The sequence below is a fragment of the Caloenas nicobarica genome, chromosome 3 (genome assembly GCF_036013445.1).
Source record: "Caloenas nicobarica isolate bCalNic1 chromosome 3, bCalNic1.hap1, whole genome shotgun sequence".
Classification (NCBI taxonomy): Eukaryota; Metazoa; Chordata; class Aves; order Columbiformes; family Columbidae; genus Caloenas; species Caloenas nicobarica.
The window spans coordinates 108711797-108730852 of NC_088247.1; the positions used below are offsets into that span (position 1 = coordinate 108711797).

General features: G+C 42.9%; 2 protein-coding genes across 2 annotated transcripts in view; one reads left to right on the forward strand and one right to left on the reverse strand.

Moving 5' to 3' along the window:
* Positions 1-15550, forward strand: part of DZANK1 (double zinc ribbon and ankyrin repeat domains 1) — a 29231-nt gene extending 13681 nt beyond the window's left edge. The window contains 12 exon segments of the mRNA XM_065631222.1: positions 629-793; positions 1435-1663; positions 5240-5343; positions 7970-8044; positions 9007-9103; positions 10303-10388; positions 11610-11682; positions 12246-12379; positions 13270-13283; positions 14925-14996; positions 15255-15265; positions 15268-15550. Coding sequence (XP_065487294.1) covers positions 629-793; positions 1435-1663; positions 5240-5343; positions 7970-8044; positions 9007-9103; positions 10303-10388; positions 11610-11682; positions 12246-12379; positions 13270-13283; positions 14925-14996; positions 15255-15265; positions 15268-15416 — 1209 coding nt within the window. The 3' untranslated portion in view covers positions 15417-15550.
* Positions 15228-17353, reverse strand: BIRC5 (baculoviral IAP repeat containing 5). The gene is made up of 4 exons (XM_065631223.1): positions 17228-17353; positions 17017-17126; positions 16726-16843; positions 15228-16499 (listed from the first exon to the last, which is right to left on the reverse strand). The coding sequence occupies exons 1-4, from the start codon at positions 17351-17353 to the stop codon at positions 16416-16418; spliced, it is 438 nt and encodes a 145-aa protein (XP_065487295.1). The 3' UTR covers positions 15228-16415.
* Between the last annotated feature and the right edge of the window lie 1703 nt (positions 17354-19056).

Sequence of the window (19056 nt, forward strand, 5' to 3'; positions counted from 1 at the left end):
GGCTGAAAATTTCACTAACTTCAGTAAAGACAAGTACTTAACTGCTGTTCAGTAGAGCTTTGCTTGGTACAATCAATGTAAACATTTTCCCCTAGCATATGTTTTATAGGTACAGTTTTCAATCTAAGATCACTCTCAAGGAGAATATTTTTGTTTTCTGTGAGCTGAATCTACATAAAATTTGAAACATTCCCCTATATGCATACATAACCATTGGTCCTGTACTGTACCAGGGGACTGAGGGATGGGAGGAGTGGTGGTGTTAGAACTGAACTGTAAACAACTGCTGTCAATATTCAGTATCAGAGCACCAGGCTAGTAACTACAGGGCTTTGCCAAAGAAAATAATTATTTTTGAAAGTATGTGTTAAAAAAACACCATACCATAATGCTAGAGTTATCTGGAAAAAATGTTTGCCTCTGTAGCATAGTGTTGAGATATCTGAAGATTTACTGTCTTGCATCTGCCAATGTGTTAACAGTCTGATAGCCTCGTTAATATTTCTAAACTTAACAGCTTTGGGTAGCACTACTTTACTTTCTTTTTTATTTATGCCACCACTTTTATCATTCCTAAATGATGCATCGTATGTTTCTGTAGTAAGAAGTGTTTCATTGAACTTTCCAGCCTGGACCTCCCCCATCCTACTTTACCTGTTTCAAGTGTGGCACAAACAACCGTCCATATGCTCGCTTTTGTGGGTCCTGTGGCGTTTACATAGAGCCTCCGTCAAGGACGGGTTCTCAGAACAACAGTGTCGTCGATGCTGGGGACTCGCTGGGGTTTTCTGAGGTAAGACACATGGTATTACAAAACCAGGTTTGAACACAGCTAAAAGGCTCATCCACTGTGGGTGTAGATCCACACAACTCCATTAATTTCCTGTTTGAGACAATGCTGTGGTCTGTGAGCATGCTGACAGCAAAACTCAGGATGTATTTATTCTGAGAACTGCTTTCTGCCAAAAAGTAGTCTTAGCCGAAGGCCTTAATCCTGCCTTATTCTAAATAGCAAAGTAAAAAACAATCGGCTTTTCAGAAGCCTTATCTCTTTAAGTACTTTTATCTTACTACTTGTTAATTATTTGTGTCCTGCTGATACAAGGTATTATTTCATGCATATGTAACAGTGTTTTTAAAACTCTGTTTTAAGAAAGACTGTAATACTTAGCAAGGCCAGCTTTTGTCTTGCAAAAGCATACCTGTCATTCTACTGGCCATCGTGAAGAGTTTTGCTTTTCCTTGAATATTTGTGATAAGTTGCATCATTGTTACAGGCTGGAAATTAAAATCAAGAATTGTTAATGATTCTTCCTGCTAGCTTTTTCATTCCTTTACGATTTTGCATACTGTTCGAGTTAATTTCTGCTTGTAAGGCATTTAATTCTGTCTATTTATATTACTTACACTTTTCCTTCCCCTCTATCTCCACAGGCTAAACGATTTCAAACTCAAGTTGCCTGGCAGCCTCTTCCTATCTCCTTGCCCAAATCAGGGGCAGAACTAAAAGAAAGAGAAGATAAAGGAACCCAAACCATTGGACTCTTTTACCCATCTAGCAAACTGTTGGAAAAGAAGGAGCTTGAGCTGATTTCACAAAAAAAAAGGCTCGAAAAAATGAGTGACCATAACCCTCTCCTGACAGCCATTAGTCCTGGAAAAGGTCAGGAGTTTCGATTTTATGTTTTCTAAACAAGCTGCAATGTATGACCTTGCTTTTTCTCAAAAAAAAAGATTATAGTCTCTGGAATATGCCATCAGTAGGACACATTTACATCTTTACAAGTCTGTCTTCCCACCAGTCACTTGTAAATGCAGTGCCTTAGAATTCACAGAATCATAGAATCATTCTGGTTGGAAGAGACCTTCAAGATCATTAAGTCCAACCATTAACCTAATACTGGCACTAAACCATGTCCCTAAGAACCTTTTAAACACCTCCAGAATGGTGACACAACCACTTCCCCAGGCGGCCTGTTCCAATGCCTGACAACCCTTTCCATGAAGAATTTTTTCCTAATATCCAGTCGAAACCTTTGCTATCACTGATGTTCACCAATAGCTAAAACAAAGCCTAATAGCAATATCAAAATTATGGTTACTGACCCCCGTGCAGCCTTACTAATTTGCTAGTAGTTTGATTTCCTCAGATCCTACAAGATCAGGTCAGGTGTCCTATATTTGAATTGGAAACCACTGAACAACCACCTCACCTCTCAGCACCCTCCCCACCCCTTGCAACATGAAGTTCAGGTAGAACTGCTATACTGCCTGCTCGTATTGTTCAACAGAACTCTGAGACGCAGGGGATCATAGCTCTTGAAAAATATGATGGCGCTTGTCTATGTGAAGAGCTTGTTTGGGGTGCTGTTGTGGAATAAATTATAGACGTTTCAGAAGCAAAGGAAACTAGAGAAAGGGATTCTTAACAGGATTACAAAAACTAGGATTGCTAGAAATCTTGAGAGCTCTTGCAGGACCCATCTTCCAGCCCCCCAAAGGTATCAGTGCATCTACATTGCTCATTGCAGAGACCATCCACGCACAGACTCCTATATCAGTACTGCAGATAACTTTGTTTCACAGTCCGTGGTTTGGTCAGTTAGTTCTTTGTGAAAGCACTTAACTGTTTGCTGCCATTGAAAAGTTTGCAATTTTTAGAGATTTCAGTTTTATTGTCCTGGGAAAACTTTCCCTTTCAGGATGCCAAACCCTTGAAGAAAGTCCATCAGTATTAATTAGGCACCTATTAAATGGCCCAATTTGGAAAATTGTCTTTAATCTCCCAGGGCAGTCCAGCTGTGCAGTCCAGCTGTGCAGTCCAGAGAATAATTTATATCACTACAGCATCAAACCATGGTTTGGAGGAGCAGTTACTTTTTTTGATCTGCTTTGCCATCTCTAGATCTTTTCTACAATCAGAGGGTCAGCCCCACAGGCCATCATCAGAATTACTTGTTGGGAAGAAAAAGTTGCTAAAGAATGTTAAAAATTCCTGTTTTGAGTCTGTATATAAATATCTAGATGATGCACTCTTATTTTAAAAATTATCACTAGGGAAATCTGTTTTCTTGCTCCCGTACTCTGAAACATGGCGTGTTCTCTTAGACATCACACAATACAACACTTGACTCAACATGTCAGGGAGCTTAATTTAGTCAGAGATAATAAAAGATTGGCCCATAATAGTGCCGAGGGAAAAAAAAAAAGGTAGCACTGAACAGTTATGTATCTCTATCAGAAGTACAGCTCTTGACTTGTGAGTGAGAATTCCTTTCAGTGGAAAAGGTTGGGAAGAAATTCTGAACTGCTTTTGAACTGTGTTAATTTTATCCATTTAGCAGAGGTAACATTTAAGTTGCACTGTGTAACGTGTTCTTCTTTAGACCCTGCCAAGGACTGAGGAACATATTTCATTCTATAAATCAATAAATGTCTGTTAGAATCAAGTTTTTCATGCTGTTCCCTTTTCTTGATGCTGAGCTGTATATATGTCTTGAAACTACGTGTGCCAACAAGACCATACACTATCACCCAGGAAAATCTTGTTTATATATGCCGAATACCTCCATTATTTCTTCAAGTCAAAGAGTATCAGATGTTTGATACTAAAGTTTTTAAATACAAGTGATTAAATAAGTTATTTAAAAATTATTATTTCTTGACCATACTGGACATTCACTAACCTTCTTTTCTTTGTGAAGATTAAAAAAAAAAAAAAGTTAGGACAGGAGGAAACAACAGCAGTACCAAAACACTAATGGTCTGATTTGTACTGTATTTCTTTTTTTTTTTTTTTTTCCTGTATTTTCAGCCTGTTTTGAACAGGAGCCAAGTCATTTACCAGGTAAACTTTACAAAGAAGCCTCCCCTTTTCAACTGTAACAACAGCAAATCAGTGTGATCAGCATGAATTCAAGTATTCCATCAGTGCTGCGAAAAATCCTTCCACATGTATTAAAACCCCAAACATGCAATAATATGTTCCTGACCCTCTGGATTTTTTGAAATAAAATCTGGGGATCTAGTTATGAGCTAGTTTATTGCAAAAAAGTACTGACTTCTCTGGAGGGATCACTCACCAAGTAGCTGTCTAGCTTAGATTTTTTTTTAATTACTATTTTCAACTTCTGTTAATTTTTGCATGTGAGACCATGGCAAGGAACAATTTCTGTTGCTCTGTGGGTCCTTCTTTGTTATTCCTTTAAAACCGCCTAACAAATAAGACTTCCTGTTTCAGTTTATCATAGTTTCTACCAGTTTGATCTTGGAAGATTCCTCCAAACACAAATCCTTGTGCACTTGTTTTCCCTTGTAAAAGTCAGAGAGCAGCACTTTTCTTATGACTTGGCTTCTTTTGGCTGTTTTGAGCTTCACCTAACCTGAAGGGAAAGATAAGGTCAGAGCAACTTCGTTATTTAAGTGAGGTTACCAAGCCTACACAATTTATTTACAACAAAATAAATCACACTCTGTACTCATAAGTATGCTCAAAAATCAAATTAGCCAGATCCAGATATCAATTACTTAAGAATGAGAACAAGTATTTTTTTTTCTTTCTCTGATGAAAACAGAAGGTTGCTTTGGAAATACTTGGACAGGAGCTGCAAGAACTCTAAATGGCTTAAGATGAATTTGAATCCAGGTGCATTCAGCCCCTCATGTTTCATGCCCTATACTAGCATAAAGGAATGCTGACTTTCTCCCACAGATTCTGACAAGCAAAAAAGGAGGAATGCTTAAGCTCTTAAAATGCTGTCCCACATATAACTGAAAGGAATTTAGTTAGGGAATAATTTATACAGACCAGAATGCTGTATAGCTTGAGTTACTATGTCTGCAGTTCTCAGATTTGGCTTATTGTTACCTGTGAGTGATCTGAAATCAACTGAAAATCAGTTCAATAATGAACAAGTGCTTAGCTGTAATATTGTACTTTTCAAAAATTATCTAGAATAGTGTGAGATACTCCTTCATACAGGGCCAGTTTTGATTCTAAAGGACAATTTCAAGACATAGTTTTGTTGTGAATAGAGGTGGCCTAAGAATGAAATATAACCTATGGATAAGACAATGTAACTGGCTTCTCATTTTCTAGATCAGATTGATTTTCTAAAGAAAAATTCCGATTTTTTTGTCTCAATGAAAATATGCTATCTTTTAAATCATCCATCACATGAGTAGATGAAATCCATGACAATTTCATGGATTTTTCTCCTGCTTAACTCTCTCTGATCAGGTTACTGGAGAAAACAGCTGGATCATGTCTGCACTCACCTGAGAAGCTATGCGCAGAACAACCTTGAATTCAGGGCACTGATTGGGGAACCTCGAATGGGAAAGGTAGGAAGGAGTTTGTAAGTAATATCTTGTTATGGAGCATCATGAAAATATTGTGGCTGCTAGACAGAAACTGCAAAAATAAATGTCTCCCTTTTCTTTAGATCTTGACCTGTTTGTGTGTAATTTTTGTTTTGTTGTTCCATTTTTTGCTTAGTCTTTTACTGAAGATTTTTTTTCTGCTTTCTTTCCTATGGCAGTTTCTATTCTTCTTTCACCTCACAGCTAGAACAGAAGTGATAGAAGCCAGAAAACCCTTGCTCAGCTGCTTTTACAGTATCTCACAGCAGGCAATCAAGAAAAAGAAGGACCACTGACATCTGTGTAGTTGGTCAGTTAAATAAGCCCTGCTAAAAATGGGATGTAATGATGTGCTTGCCTCTGTTCCAGGTTGGATTATACCAGCAGATAGCAGCAATTCTCTTTGGTTATATGATCTGCTTCTAGTATAAATTATACCAGTATCATAGGAAGAGGGTATTGCTTTTTTTTCTGGAGATGTTGTCTTCAGTTTGTCACTGAACTGCATTAAAATGATTAAAGGGATGATAGCAAGAAGGTAGAAACTGGAGATTCTTCCTAAAGGGTACTAGAAGATAGGGCTGGTATGACAGAGAGGTCATTTTGTCTCTGTCCTGAGTGGGGGATCAAGTCTGCCTAAACTGTTCCTGACAGAAGCCTTGAAGCTTTTGAGTCTTACCAACAATGGAGATTTCACAGTTGCCCCAGGCAGTCCATTTCTGCACTTGATTATCCTTGCTGTTCAGCTGCAGTTCTGCATTGCTTTCTTTGGCAGCCCTGCTGAGATAAGTTGTTACATCCCCCCACACTGCTTCCCGTGTGCTGTCAGCACAACTGCTTGTGGCAATGTCCTGTGGACTGGATCAGTGACTGACCCAGGCTAAAAATAGTTCTAGAAGTAAAAAAAGCGCATCAGAGCTGGTACGAAAGTAGGCTTGGCAGTGAGCAGCTCGAAGTGGGGTGCAGGCAGAGTAGGGTTGGGGAAGCTTTTCCCCAGTGTTTGACCTAAGTCTCCATTGTTACAGTTCAAGCTCACTACTTAGCCTGTCCTGACTGATGTGACACACCAGTCAAAAAAAAAAACCCAAACAAACAAACAGTTTTAGCACACAGAAACAACTACATCAATATTGGAGATCAGAAATCTAGTTATCATTTGGCAGATTACACTTTTGGGAGATATGAAACACCATGAGATACTTTGCATCTGAATTCTATACCTACTGAGACCTGTTGGGTCCAAGACCAGTTGTGCTCCAGGTACCCAGCCCCCTGAGCCGCAGCACAGGGATTGGAAGCAGAATGAAACCCAAATAATCCAAGAGGAAATGGTTAGCAACCTGCTACACCACTTGGACACAGGTCTATGGGGCCAGATGGGATACACCCGAGGGTGCTGAGGGACCTGGCTGAGGTGATCACTGAGCCACTTTCCATTATCTATCAGCAATCCTGGCTAACCGAGGAGGTCCCAGTTGACTGGAATTTGGCAAATGTGATGCCCATCTACAAGAAGGGCCAGAAGGAGGATCCAGGGAATTACAGGCCTGTCGGTCTGACCTTGGAGCTGGAGAAGGTCATGGAACAGATCATCTTGAGTTTCATCATGTGGCACATACAAGACAAACAAACAATCAGGCCCAGTCAGCATGGGTTTCTGAAAGCCAGGTCCTGCTTGATCAACCTGATCTGAACAGACTGCCCAGGGAAGTGGTTGAGTCACCATCCCTGGAGGTGTTTAAAAGGCATTTAGATGAGGTTCCTAGGGACATGGTTTAGTGCTAGATTTAGGTTATGGTTAGACTCGATGATCCTGAGGGTCTCTTCCAATCAGAAGTACAAGTATAAATATAAAAGATATCTGCTTGATGGAAATGAAGTATAGGTCCAGTGCAACTTGTTTCCTTTGCTGGAGGATTAAAAAAGATATGCCTAAAAAATATTAGATTGCCTAGAGAAGGCTATTCCTGCTGCCTTTTGGCAGAAGTAACAGATGTGATTCAAAGTAGATGCCAACTGAGTTCAATGCTACTTTCTCAGTTTTCCTGTAAATTAGAAATATAATTAATCTTATCTTAAATTTCTCAACCTGCTGCAATATAATCTTGTCAGCTTCATTCCACTTCTTTGTAAACCCCTGTGCACTTATTTATGTACAACTTCAACAGCCTTCTTGCCAATACTACTGTCTCAATGAATTGATATAGAAAGGTGCCCATGTTTTACTACAGGTTGTGCTTCTACAGACTGGTACAACTCAAGCAGAAAACAGTTATCCTGGAGTAGGGAGTCCTAAGGACAGCACAGCCTTTTATGCAGCTGCAAAATCTGGGTGGAGAATGACTGAACTTTCATGGAACATAGCATTATTACATCTTTTGGATTCATTTGGCATTTCAGTCATTCTGATATTTCGGTTACTCAAAATACCACCTGCCCCTTGCTGAATTAGATGGGAGGTGTTGGTACAATATCACAAGTAGGCAAAGGCCACGTGTGATCTTCTTGTGTAGTGGCTTCATAATAAACATCATCAGCAATACTTATTCCTAAAACTATTTCTGTGTACTTTTTGTAAGAAATACTAATAGTTGCTCTTTCCCTCTAGATTAATTCTGCTACCATCCATGAGGATGACTACGAAGTCACTATTACATTGAATTACTCTCTTGCTACTAATAAGGTCAGTTCGGGGGATGAGGCCCGTTGTTAGGCAGCTGGTCTAAAGCTGTCGCTAGAGCAGTCAGCATAATGCTGATATATTTTAAATTCAGGTCTAAACAAGAGATAGTTTTGTTCAGAGGGTGTTAACTCATCACTTCAGAGAAAATAATATCTTTTTGTATCGGAGCTGGCTGAACAGGTATCTTTATCTGATTAAGCCAGGCTTCATGGTTATGTTGTTAACATCTTGCATTTAATTAGCTTGCTATTAATTATTAACATTCTTCTTTCAGCTGTTGCTGTTTGATCATTCTAACACCCCTTAGCTCTTGATCTTAGAGCCTCCTTTTCTTCAGTGTGCATATTGTGCTCTTAAGAAATAAGCTTAATAATTTTCAGTAGTTTGGAGGGAACGTTTGCCAGAGCTTCTGTTAACTGTATTCAAACACTCGAAATCTCTACCTCCAGAATGACCATGTTCCAAAAACCACCCACATATTCATTTCCAGCTTTTCAAATATGAAAATCTACCATTTCTAAGATCCAAAATTCAGACTGTATCTCTCGTGTAGAATCTTTAAAAGCTTACCTTGCCAAGTGGTGCCTGAAAAGGTGTATCATGTAATTTCACAAGTGAGGAGTTAATCAGATCTCTCAAGTGGTAGACACACTTTAATTTGGATGGGAATCTTCATTTTGTTGAGTGAGGTTGTGTCACTTTTTTTTTCTTTTTTTTTTTTTTAAATAAAAATAAATACCTAACACAATGTTTAGAAAAAAATTCTACATTGTCTTACCTCAAAACAGAGTTCAATCACATATAATAATTAGTCTTCTGCTAATTTGAGACCAATATTTAAAAGCCTATGTATTTTTTCATATGCTGAACATTTTCATTTTTTCACCACTATTTGTGCCATTAAAATTATAACAGCATTACATGATAATCTGATTTACTGCTTGCATTTGATGATTCTACAGGATATTCATACTAATAGATCAATGAAGTTCAGCAGTCGTTACCTGAATCCTGTAACAGAAGTTGGAGGTGGACAAGATGGCAGTCAGACTAGTTTTGGTGAGATTTTTTTTTCCCCCTCTGCCTTTAGGATAGACCTTAAATGTAGTAGTCAAGAATACAGAAGTAGTGCTTGGAAGATTTGACACCGAGACAGGCAAATTAATATACTGGTACATCCTGCACCTCTTTAAGTTGATCTTTAAGTCTCAAAATGTGGCTGAGTTGAGATTTAAGCAATGTACAGACTCTGTCAAAAACTCATGGGAGTGCTTCATCCCTAGAGGATAGCTGGAGAAGCTAGTAAACTGCAGCGGCAGCTCCTAGCAGTGTCTTTATTATAGGGATAAAATTTTAAATGCTTTGCATATTCTTTTACAATAGGAACTATAAATGTCAGTATTATCTCCACTTTTGAGCTGTGCCAGGGACTTCAGCCTCGACACATTTGGCAAAGAAATTATGAAATACATGAAATTCTAGGCCTGGTTTTCAGAGATGCTTAACTTGTATCTCTCATTGGTGTCAGTAACAGCTCAACATTATAGACATCTCATATTGGACTTAGGTTTTCATTAAATCAACTAGTTGTAAAGTTGACATTAGAATTCAGAAATTCCTACAGTATAATTTGACATACTTCAATTCATATATAAATTCTGGCCAGTTTGTGCTTCTAATCTGAGACTGGGCAAGTGGCAGCTGCAGCACTAGGAGCTGGTTTTCTGGAGTGTCAATAATGTGACCATGATTCCAGGCACTCCAGGTCAAGGGTCCCCACATGCTGCATAATTTACTTATGAACTCTCCTGCACATTGATAGATTATATCTCTTAAAAATAATGGACATACATATCTACTCAAGGTCCTCCAGTCTTGTTCTTATGTATTTGAAGGCTAAACTGCATTGAAAAATTGTAAGGTTTTTGGACGAAACAATAAACGGATCTGAGTCAAGCCTGTTGAACAGCTGCAGCTAGTTAAAAAAAAAAGACTCAACCCCCGCCATAGTCCACATTTCATTGAATCTTCATTTCAAAATAGCAAGTTTTTAAGTCTGCCTGAGTGTAAACCTTTTGTTAAAACCAGTCTGATCTGCAACAAATATTTCATCACTTTCTCTTGTAGAAAATTGATAAATATTGCTTTCATTTCAACATAAAATACTTTTGTGGATAAATTATTTCCAGATCTCTCCCCCAAGTTCTTTTTAGAATACTGACTGCTTTGAATTAACACTTTTTTTTCATTTCTGGTAGGCAAAGATGATCATAATCTTTTCAATTCAAGAGGTAAAATAAAGAGAACAAAGTCAAGAACACTTACAGAAAAAGATAAGCTCCCCGTACGTATCTTCTGCCAATAAAGCAAAAACTACTGATAGAGCAGCACTAACATGAAGAAGGACACCAAAGGGTAAAAATAGAAAGCTTTTAACACTGACTGGAGTGAGGAGGAGGAAAGGGGACAAAAGTTCAGCTTAATATAAAACCTGAAAATTGGCAGCTGACATTTATTACAGAGCTGGAAATAACCAATCATTGTTAGTACTGAAAGCTTAATTAGATTGTTGCTCACATTTTTGGGCCCATTCTGTCTTACTGACACAGCATTAGGCCTAAAGACTGTTGCAGATGGATTTTGTTACAGTTCTCATACAGTTTCTCATAAGCAAGATCAGATGTTGGCATTATCCTCTTCCCTTGACCCTTACTGGTTGGTTTGACTCCACAGGACATACTCTCGGCTGTGCTAGAACTACTGTTTGCACAGTCAGACTGTGAAGTAGACAGGAGTAGACGATCTACACATTTTTAGTCAACCCAGTTTTCCCATCCAGCTGAGATGTCAGCACAACTGAGGGCTCACTTCATGCAAGAAGCAAGACTTTATTTCCACTAGAGCCCAAATATCCTGGAAGCACTTCCTACTAAATGGATTGTCAATAATGGCATAGGAATTTCCAAAAGGGAAAGGTACATTAATCTATGCTTGGAACAGTGAGCTGACTCAACAGGTGGAAGAAGATACGGAGCTTTGTGATGAGTCCAGAGATAAAAATGCTTGGTCAAGTGACTGGACTTCCAAAAGGAAAGAGGAAGGAGGTGGAAACCTGGGAAGAAATAAAAGGAAAAGGTTTTAGGTTTTGTTGATTCTTTGTTGTTTTAACATTTAGTAAACTAACTTCTGTGAGGCAAAACATTCATTTTTAAAATAAAATATTTCTACAAGTTCTGGAAGCTTCAAACTTTAATTCTAGAGCAAAGTAGTTGTGCCCATGTTTAATTTTACTGTGGTGAGCAAATCTTTGTACAGCCCTGGAGACCTGCAATGATGTAAAGCTAATAAGTTGCAGATACGTTTGCCGAATCAAGCCCTCAATAGTGAGGTATTATCCTGGGTTATCCAACACTTGCTCAAATTCAGAAAGACACTCCTACAGAAGGGTTGTGGATAGTAATACTAAGGCACTACACTGTACTCATGCCACTGTGTGCATTTTACACCTTTACTCAAAGGCAGAATATGGCCCACCTACTTGTATTTTCACTATGTGGAATGTCAGTGGCTATTTTTGGTGGATGAACTGGGTCCAAATGGGAAAGGAAGAATCATTTTGGTAGAACAATTGCTCAGTAAAATAAGCTATTGCTTGCTGAAGTTTCCTTTTCCAGCTCTTCCATGATTTACTGCATGAACGTTAGCCTGGTATGAGACTTCAACTTTATGCTTGGGAGGCACTATCATTGCAATGTAACTGTCTTAAGATGGAAAGAGCATTTTAGAGAAGAAACAGCCTATTTTACATTTATATAAGTTCTCTGCAAATTTCTGTTTGGCTGGTGCATAAAGCATTCTCCTCTCAATTTGTCAAGGCCATGCAGAAAGAAAAATATGTTAATTTTATAGTTTAGGGTCAAGTCCTCTGTATAGCAAAAGCAAGCATAACCTCTACCTTTTTGCTGTGTGGTAAGGTGCATCCTGACTGTGGGATCTACATTTGACTGCTCTTGTTACTCTGGCTTTGAGCTAGGAGATGACAAATGTTTTCTGAAGAAAAAATACCACACAGTTTGAACAGTTCTCTGTCTCGAGCATAAAGTCCATTTGCCAACTTAAACTAGCATAATATTAAAGCAAGGTGGAAGCTGCAGAATCTTTATGGCTTTTAACAGCTCACCTTTCCTCTCCTATGCATTCTAGGGAGCTGACCTAAACTGCATCAGCGATGAGGAATGACCTGCTCTCACAGTTGCTGTCCTTAACGACCACGTGAAAGCAATCCCCCTTCTCATGCAGAAAGGTGCTGACGTTGACCAGCAATCAGAACTATAAGTGAACACTGATTCTCTGTCTCCAAACTTCTGAAGTTTTACCAAAAAAGCACTTGTGCTCCAGTTTTAGAGAGGAATAAGTTCCCACCCCTCCTCCACGAATCTGTAGTCAAGGAGCTCCTTTCAAAAAACAACCCACAACTGAGCAAAGATAATGGTATTCAGAAGTCCTTCCAGTTGCCAGCTTTCTCATAATTTCTGTTAGGAAAGCTGCTGTTCTATTCAACTCCTTCCCCCACCACTTCAACTGAATACGATACACAGTAAAGCCTACCAGAAAAAAAAAATCACCATAACTCCTAGTGTATTCTATATCCTCCTATTCATTTTCCTTAGTTTTAATTTGCTAGACCACTTCTCCATGTGCCAGAACAGTTTTAGAATAATAGAAACAATAAATCATTTTGGTTGGAAGAGACCCTCAATATCATCAAGTCCAATCATAACCTAAATCTAGCACTAAACCATGTCCCTAAGAGCCTCATCTATATGTCTTTTAAACACCTCGAGGGATGGTGACTCCACCACTTCCCTGGGCAGCCTGTTCCAATGCCTTACAAACCTTTCCAGGAACAATTTTTTCCTAACGTTCAATCTGAACCTCTCCTGGTGCAACTTGAGGCCATTTTCTGTCATCTTACCACTTGCTCCTTGGGAGAAGAGACCAACACCCTCCATGCTACAACCTCCTTTCAGGTAGTTGTAGACAGCAATGAGTTCTCCCCTCAGCTTCCTTTTCTCCAGGCTAAACAGCCCCAGTTCCCTCAGCTGTTCCTCATCAGACTTGTGCTCCAGGCCCCTCACCAGCTTCATTGCCCTTCCCTGAACTCTCTCCACCACCTCAACGTCTTTCCTGCAGTGAGGGGCCCAAAACTGAACACAGTATTCAAGGTGGGGCCTCACCAGTGTACAAGGGGACAATCACTTCCCTAGTACTACTGGCCACACTATTCTTATATGCATGCCAGGATGCTGTTGGCCTTTTTGGCCACCTGGGCACACTGCTCGCTCATGTTCAGACGCTGTCAATCAACACCCCCAGATCCCTCTCTGCCAGTCAGCTTTCCAGCCACTCTTCCCCGAGCCTGTAGCGCTGCCTGGGGTTGTTGTGACCCAAGTGCAGGACTCAGCACTTGGCCTCGTTAAACCTCATACAATCGGCCTCAGCCCAATGATCCAGTTGGTCCAGATCCCTCTGTATGGCCTTCCTACCCTCCAGCAGATCAACACTCCCACCCAATTTGGTGTCATCTGCAAATTTACTAAGGGTGCACTCAATCCCCTCATCCACATCATTGTATAGAGATTAAACAGAACTGGCTTCAATACTGGGTCCTGGGGAACACCACTCTTGACCAGCCACCAACTGGATTTGGCTCCATTCACCACAACTCTTTGGGCCCAGCCCTCCAGCCAGTTCTTTATCCATCTCAGAGTACACCCATCCAGGCCACGAGCTGCCAGCTTCTCCAGGAGAATGCTGTGGGCTATGGTGTCAAAGGCCTTACTGAAGTCTAAATACACAACATCCACAGCCTTTCCTTCATCCACTAAGCAGGTCACCTTGTCATAGAAGGAGATCAGGTTGGTCAAACAGGACCTGCCGTTCATAAACCCATGCTGACTGGGCCTGACCTCTTCATTGTCTTGTATGTGCCGCATGATGACACTCAAGATGATCTGTTCCACGACCTTCTCCAGCTCCAAGGTCAGACTGACAGGCCTATAATTCCCCGGATCCTCCTTCTGGCCCTTCTTGTAGATGGGCATCACATTTGCCAAATTCCAGTCAACTGGGACCTCCTCAGTTAGCCAAGATTGCTGATAGATAATGGAAAGTGCCTTAGTGATCACCTCAGCCAGGTCCCTCAGCACCCTCAGATGGACCCCATCTGGTCCTGTAGACTTGTGTGTGTCTAAGCGGTGTAACAGGTTGCTAACCATTCCCCCTTGGATTATTGGGGCTTCATTCTGCTTCCAACCCCTGTCCTGTGGCTCAGGGGGCTGGGTACCTGGAGAACAATTTGTCTTAGTATGAGAGACTGAGGCAAAGAAGGCGTTTAGTACCTCAGCGTTTCCCTCATCCTCTGTCCCTATGTTTCCCCCCACATCCACCAGACCATGGAAATTCTCTTTAGCCCTCCTTTTGTTGCTGATGTATTTATAGAAGCATTTTTTGTTCCCTTTTACAGCAGTAGCCAGGCTCAGCTCTATTTGAGGTTTGGACCTTATTTTCTCCCTGCATAACCTCACAGCATCCTTGTAGTCCTCTTGAGTAGCCGGGCCAATCTTCTTCCCTGCCAGCTCACCTTCCAGCACATGAGGACAGCCTGCTCCTGGACCTGTAAGATTACCTTCTTGAATAGTGACCAGCCTTCCTGAACTCCTTTGCCCTTCAGGACTGTCTCTCAAGGAACTCTGCCAACTGGCCTCCTAAACAGATCAAAGTCTGCCTTTTGGAAGTCCAAAGTAGCAGTACTGCTGACTGCCCTCCTTACGTATTACTTTCTTAGGTAATAAGTATATTGCTTATTCCTCCTTCTCAGGCACAACACTGCTCTCTATGAGGCAGTGCTGCTTGGACTGGAGGGAGAGGAGTGTATCCGAGTCCTGTTAGTGTAAGTACTTCAGCTGGGCCTCTAGCTCAGCTACAGGCTACCCACAGTCTGCTTGCACAGATGTAGTTGGCAATACTGAATGGCCAGAGCCTGCCTGAGGCTCAGTGCTCTTATTTCACAGCAATGTCCCAGCAGGAAGCAGCATCCAGAGAAATTCTCAAGTTACTCTGCATCAACATTTACCTACAAGCCACTTCACTAATTCCAATAACTTGGAATGAATGTAAGTAGTTAAAACAATCTGTTCTTTATTTACAGCTGCAATGCAAGCATAAAAAGAATGCAAAAGGACAATCAGCATATGATTTGGCTGTTGCAACTGGAAATAATGAAATTATTTCATTTTTCACAAGTCAGCTTGGATAGGGAACATTGTACAAACTTAAGAAACCCAGGAATGGTGGTCTCAATAGTGCGTGATTGCAACTACCTTTTCCCAAGATGGAGGTTGAGCTTAGAAGCACCTAAGCACACACTTCCAGCTCTGTCTGCAGACTTCACAACCTTGTACAACCAACTTAGGCCCTGTAACACCCAGCTATTCTGTACAAGATTCCCCCATTCCTTCATAGCAGTTCAGAGCACAATTCTTCACTGTCTGTGCTCGATTCTGCAATATTTCTTTTCCTTTCCAAACCTGTGCAAGGAGAGGGACCAACAAAACTTTCCAAGGCACAAGGACATTTTAAGGAGACCTGATGAACACTGCTTAAGATGGTTTGACACTTGAGCAATAGCACTGTAAGCTGTACTTTGATTAGCTTATTTTCCATTTTGGAAGTTAAAACTGCATTCAGTACAGCTCACTGCATTAAAGGTCAGATTCTTTCCCTCCAGAAAACTGAATAAAATTACTTTGCCGTTTTGCCTTCGACTTTTATTTATAAATGCATCAACATCAGGCAGCAGCCAGCTACTAATAGAAATTTACAAGGATACCAGGCACACTAAGATTTGGTATAATTAGACATTATTAGCCACAATCCTAAATCCCTGAAGGAATTTTAAAACTCCTCCTTTCTATTTCCAAAAGTATCCAAAAGCATTGGTATATGCAATGTAAAAATGGAAGCACCTGCCAGCTCTTGCAAGAAACACAAGTTTTTGCACCAGAGCTACCAGCATCTCCAAACTGGAAACAGCTACGTTTAAAAAAAAAAATACAACAACAAGCAGTAATTCTTAATCAAACCAACAGGAAGAACAGGAGAATCCCTGCAGAAAAAGATTATGTATGCAGCGCATCAGACCTCAGGTACTTCCCAAATAGACTCAGGTGAGCGAAGGAGAATTCAGCCAGCTTCTCACAGAGACGGCCATTCTGAAAGCAGTCTCAGGAAACAGTCATTCAGTCGAAGTGGCAGTGCCAGAGCACGGATACAAGACAGATGTCATCAGCACGTGAGAAGCTACAGTAGCTTAGGAGCCCACGTTCTCTATGTAACGACGCGCAGCCTTGGCTTCGTCTTCAACCTCAGTTGCCTTCTGAGAAATGTCTTTTTTCTGCAAAGAATAAAATTAATACGTTACTGTCTACCAATGAACTGAGCATCGTTCAGCTTCAAGGGGAAAGTGGGGAGAACCAGGAGTAAGGAAGCAACGAACCACTTTGGCAACACTGTGGTAAGAAACCAAGAGGCCAGCTAAACAATCCCAAGACTAGCAACTAAATAACTCTTCCAGAGTCTCAGGGCTATAGAAGAATATTGTGGTGCCAACGTGTACGTACCACTGCGTTTCTCATTCGTTCTCTGTCCAGCTTCAGGAACTCTCGCAGCGTCAGGTCAGTAGGTTCTTTCCGAAGGGAGAGAAAAGCACAACCTGCAGAGTGTTTTTTGTGTTCCTCCCTGAAAGAGGAAAGACAAACAAAAACCACCAAACCAATCCACAAGATGGCACACGCTGCCATTCTCCCCCGCCAAGCACCTCGGCCGCCAGCAGCGGTTTCGCCTCTGCCGCCGCCCCCCGGCCGCGGTTCCCGGCCTTGGGAAGGGGCCGGGGGGAGCCACCCACTACTCACAGCGGGTCGTCGTCGGGCTCCCAGCCCTCCAGCTCCTTGAAGCAGAAGAAGCACTGCGCCACGTCGGGGCCGTTCTCGCTGGGGCGGTGCACGAAACCCGCCGCCGCCATCTGCGGCCACAGGGAGAACGGGAGGGCCCGTTAGCGCCGGCCGCCGCCGCCGCCGCCGCCCGGCCCCGCTCCCCTGGCTCCCGCTCCCCCGCCAGACTCACCCGCTCGGGCGTGCAGGCGCAGCCCTCGGTGAAGGGCCAGTTGCGGAAGGTGGCGGCGCGGGTGGGAGCGAAGTAAATCCGCCATTCCTCGGGCAGCGCCGCTGCCGCCTCCGCGCCGGGCGCCATGGCTCCGTTCAAACGGCGGCGGTTGGGCGCGCGGGGCAGGGCGGGAGCCGCGCGGGCCGCCGGGAGCTGTGGTGCTGCTGCCGAGGCCGCCTCTGTCCCCCCGGCAGCTCCGTGGCGGGCGGTGGCGGCGCGGGCGGTGCCGTGGCCGCGTGGGGGCAGGACCCGCCAGCAAGGCCCGCGCCCGGCGCAGCGACAGCCACCGCCTGCCCCGCAGCGGCTCCCCGAGCCTCGGGAGACAAACCGCACCGGCCCAAACCTCCCTCTGCGCCTTGCGCCTCCCCCAGGCCTGGCTCTGAGGTGCGGGCCGTGCTCTCGGCATCCCGGGGCTCCCCCTCCTTCCCTGCCCCACCGCCACCCCACCCCGCACAAAGCCGCGCAGCCCTCGCAGCGGTGCCGGGAGGGCTGGCAGGCAAGAACCGCATGAGGAGCATGAGTTTTGGAAGGAGCTAGCAAGAGAAAAGATGCGCTTTTTAAACCCCCAGCGCAAATCCAAGGGGAAGGAGGACATGTTTGCCAGTTTGACCTTTTTTAAAAGAAATTACACCCATAAGAAGGTGCCATGGGTTTCTACGTTGACAGAGCTGGCAGAGAAGCACAGCAGGAAGGGTCCTGTCGAGGCAGGACCCATTCAGAGATGCTCCCGCTGCTCTGTGGCAATGCCCGCCTGTTCTTGCCACGGGCAGCACAAGTGCTGAACTCAGGCTCTGCCTAACACTGCCTGCCTGGAGAAGGAAGCGGGACCGGCAACCTGGCTCGTTGCCACTGGGGCAGGAGGCAGCTGGTTTTGCAGGGTGAACCGCCTACTCATCCATTACAGCAGCAGGAGCTTGGGTTTTGGCACTGTCTGAAGCGGCAGGCAGTGCTTGCTCAGGGAGTCTCCTCCAGAAAAAACACAAGGGCTAGAGGGAAGCAGCCCCATGGACCAGGTTACCTCCTAGAGCAAGCTGATGCAAGCAAAGTAGTCAGAGACGAGGGATAAAGATGGCTTAGCTCAACCACTTGCTACGATCTTATCATCACAAGCAGGTGGGTCTGCAAAGAGGCGCATCCTCACACCATAGGTGGCAACAAACAGACCAAGCAGACTTCTTCCTTCTTCCCTCAGACTGAATCTGAAACCTGAAAAGCAGCATTCAGCACATACATCTACAACATCAGGACTCTCAGGAAAGAGACTTCCCAAAGTAAATTGCAAAGTATTACTTTACAAAATTACTGACCACTATGCAGAATAATCCTAGTATTTACCCAGCTCAGCCACTGTAGATCAACGGGTGTGATAAGCTGACCACAGTGGGCAGCTTCCTGGTTGTGAAGTATCAAAGCTCAGACAAGCACACGGAAACGTTCTGGCCTTGCTGCTCTAATGAAAAGGGTGAGGTTCCACCTTTATTCTCCCAGGAAACTTTATGCTGTTAAACCAGGCTGCATTTGGCAATCACAGTCACTGGTACAGTCACTGTGCAGCTCAGGGAAGCGTGGCGTAATTGTGTCATTAAGCAGAGTGGATGTTGGCTTTTTAATCGCAGCTAACATAACTCATCACACTGGTCTCTGAGGCACAAAGAGGCAAGCAGAGGGCTAAAAGCACATGGTTTGTTCCATTGTGTGCCTTGGAGGAGCCTCATTTGTTGCAGAGAAAGCCAGCTGTGCATGACCATTCAAGCAGCGGCCTTAAGCTGCTACAAGCCATTTGGGTTTCT

Bases quoted from the DNA above. Each gene is read 5' to 3' on its own strand.
- BIRC5 (XM_065631223.1), bottom strand. From the start codon at position 17,353: ATGGCGCCCGGCGCGGAGGCGGCAGCGGCGCTGCCCGAGGAATGGCGG. The intron at 17,127-17,227 runs GTGAGTCTGGCG...CTGTGGCCGCAG, and splicing joins GCGCCTGCACGCCCGAGCGG to ATGGCGGCGGCGGGTTTCGT. The intron at 16,844-17,016 runs GTGAGTAGTGGG...TTCCTCTTTCAG, and splicing joins GAGCCCGACGACGACCCGCT to GGAGGAACACAAAAAACACT.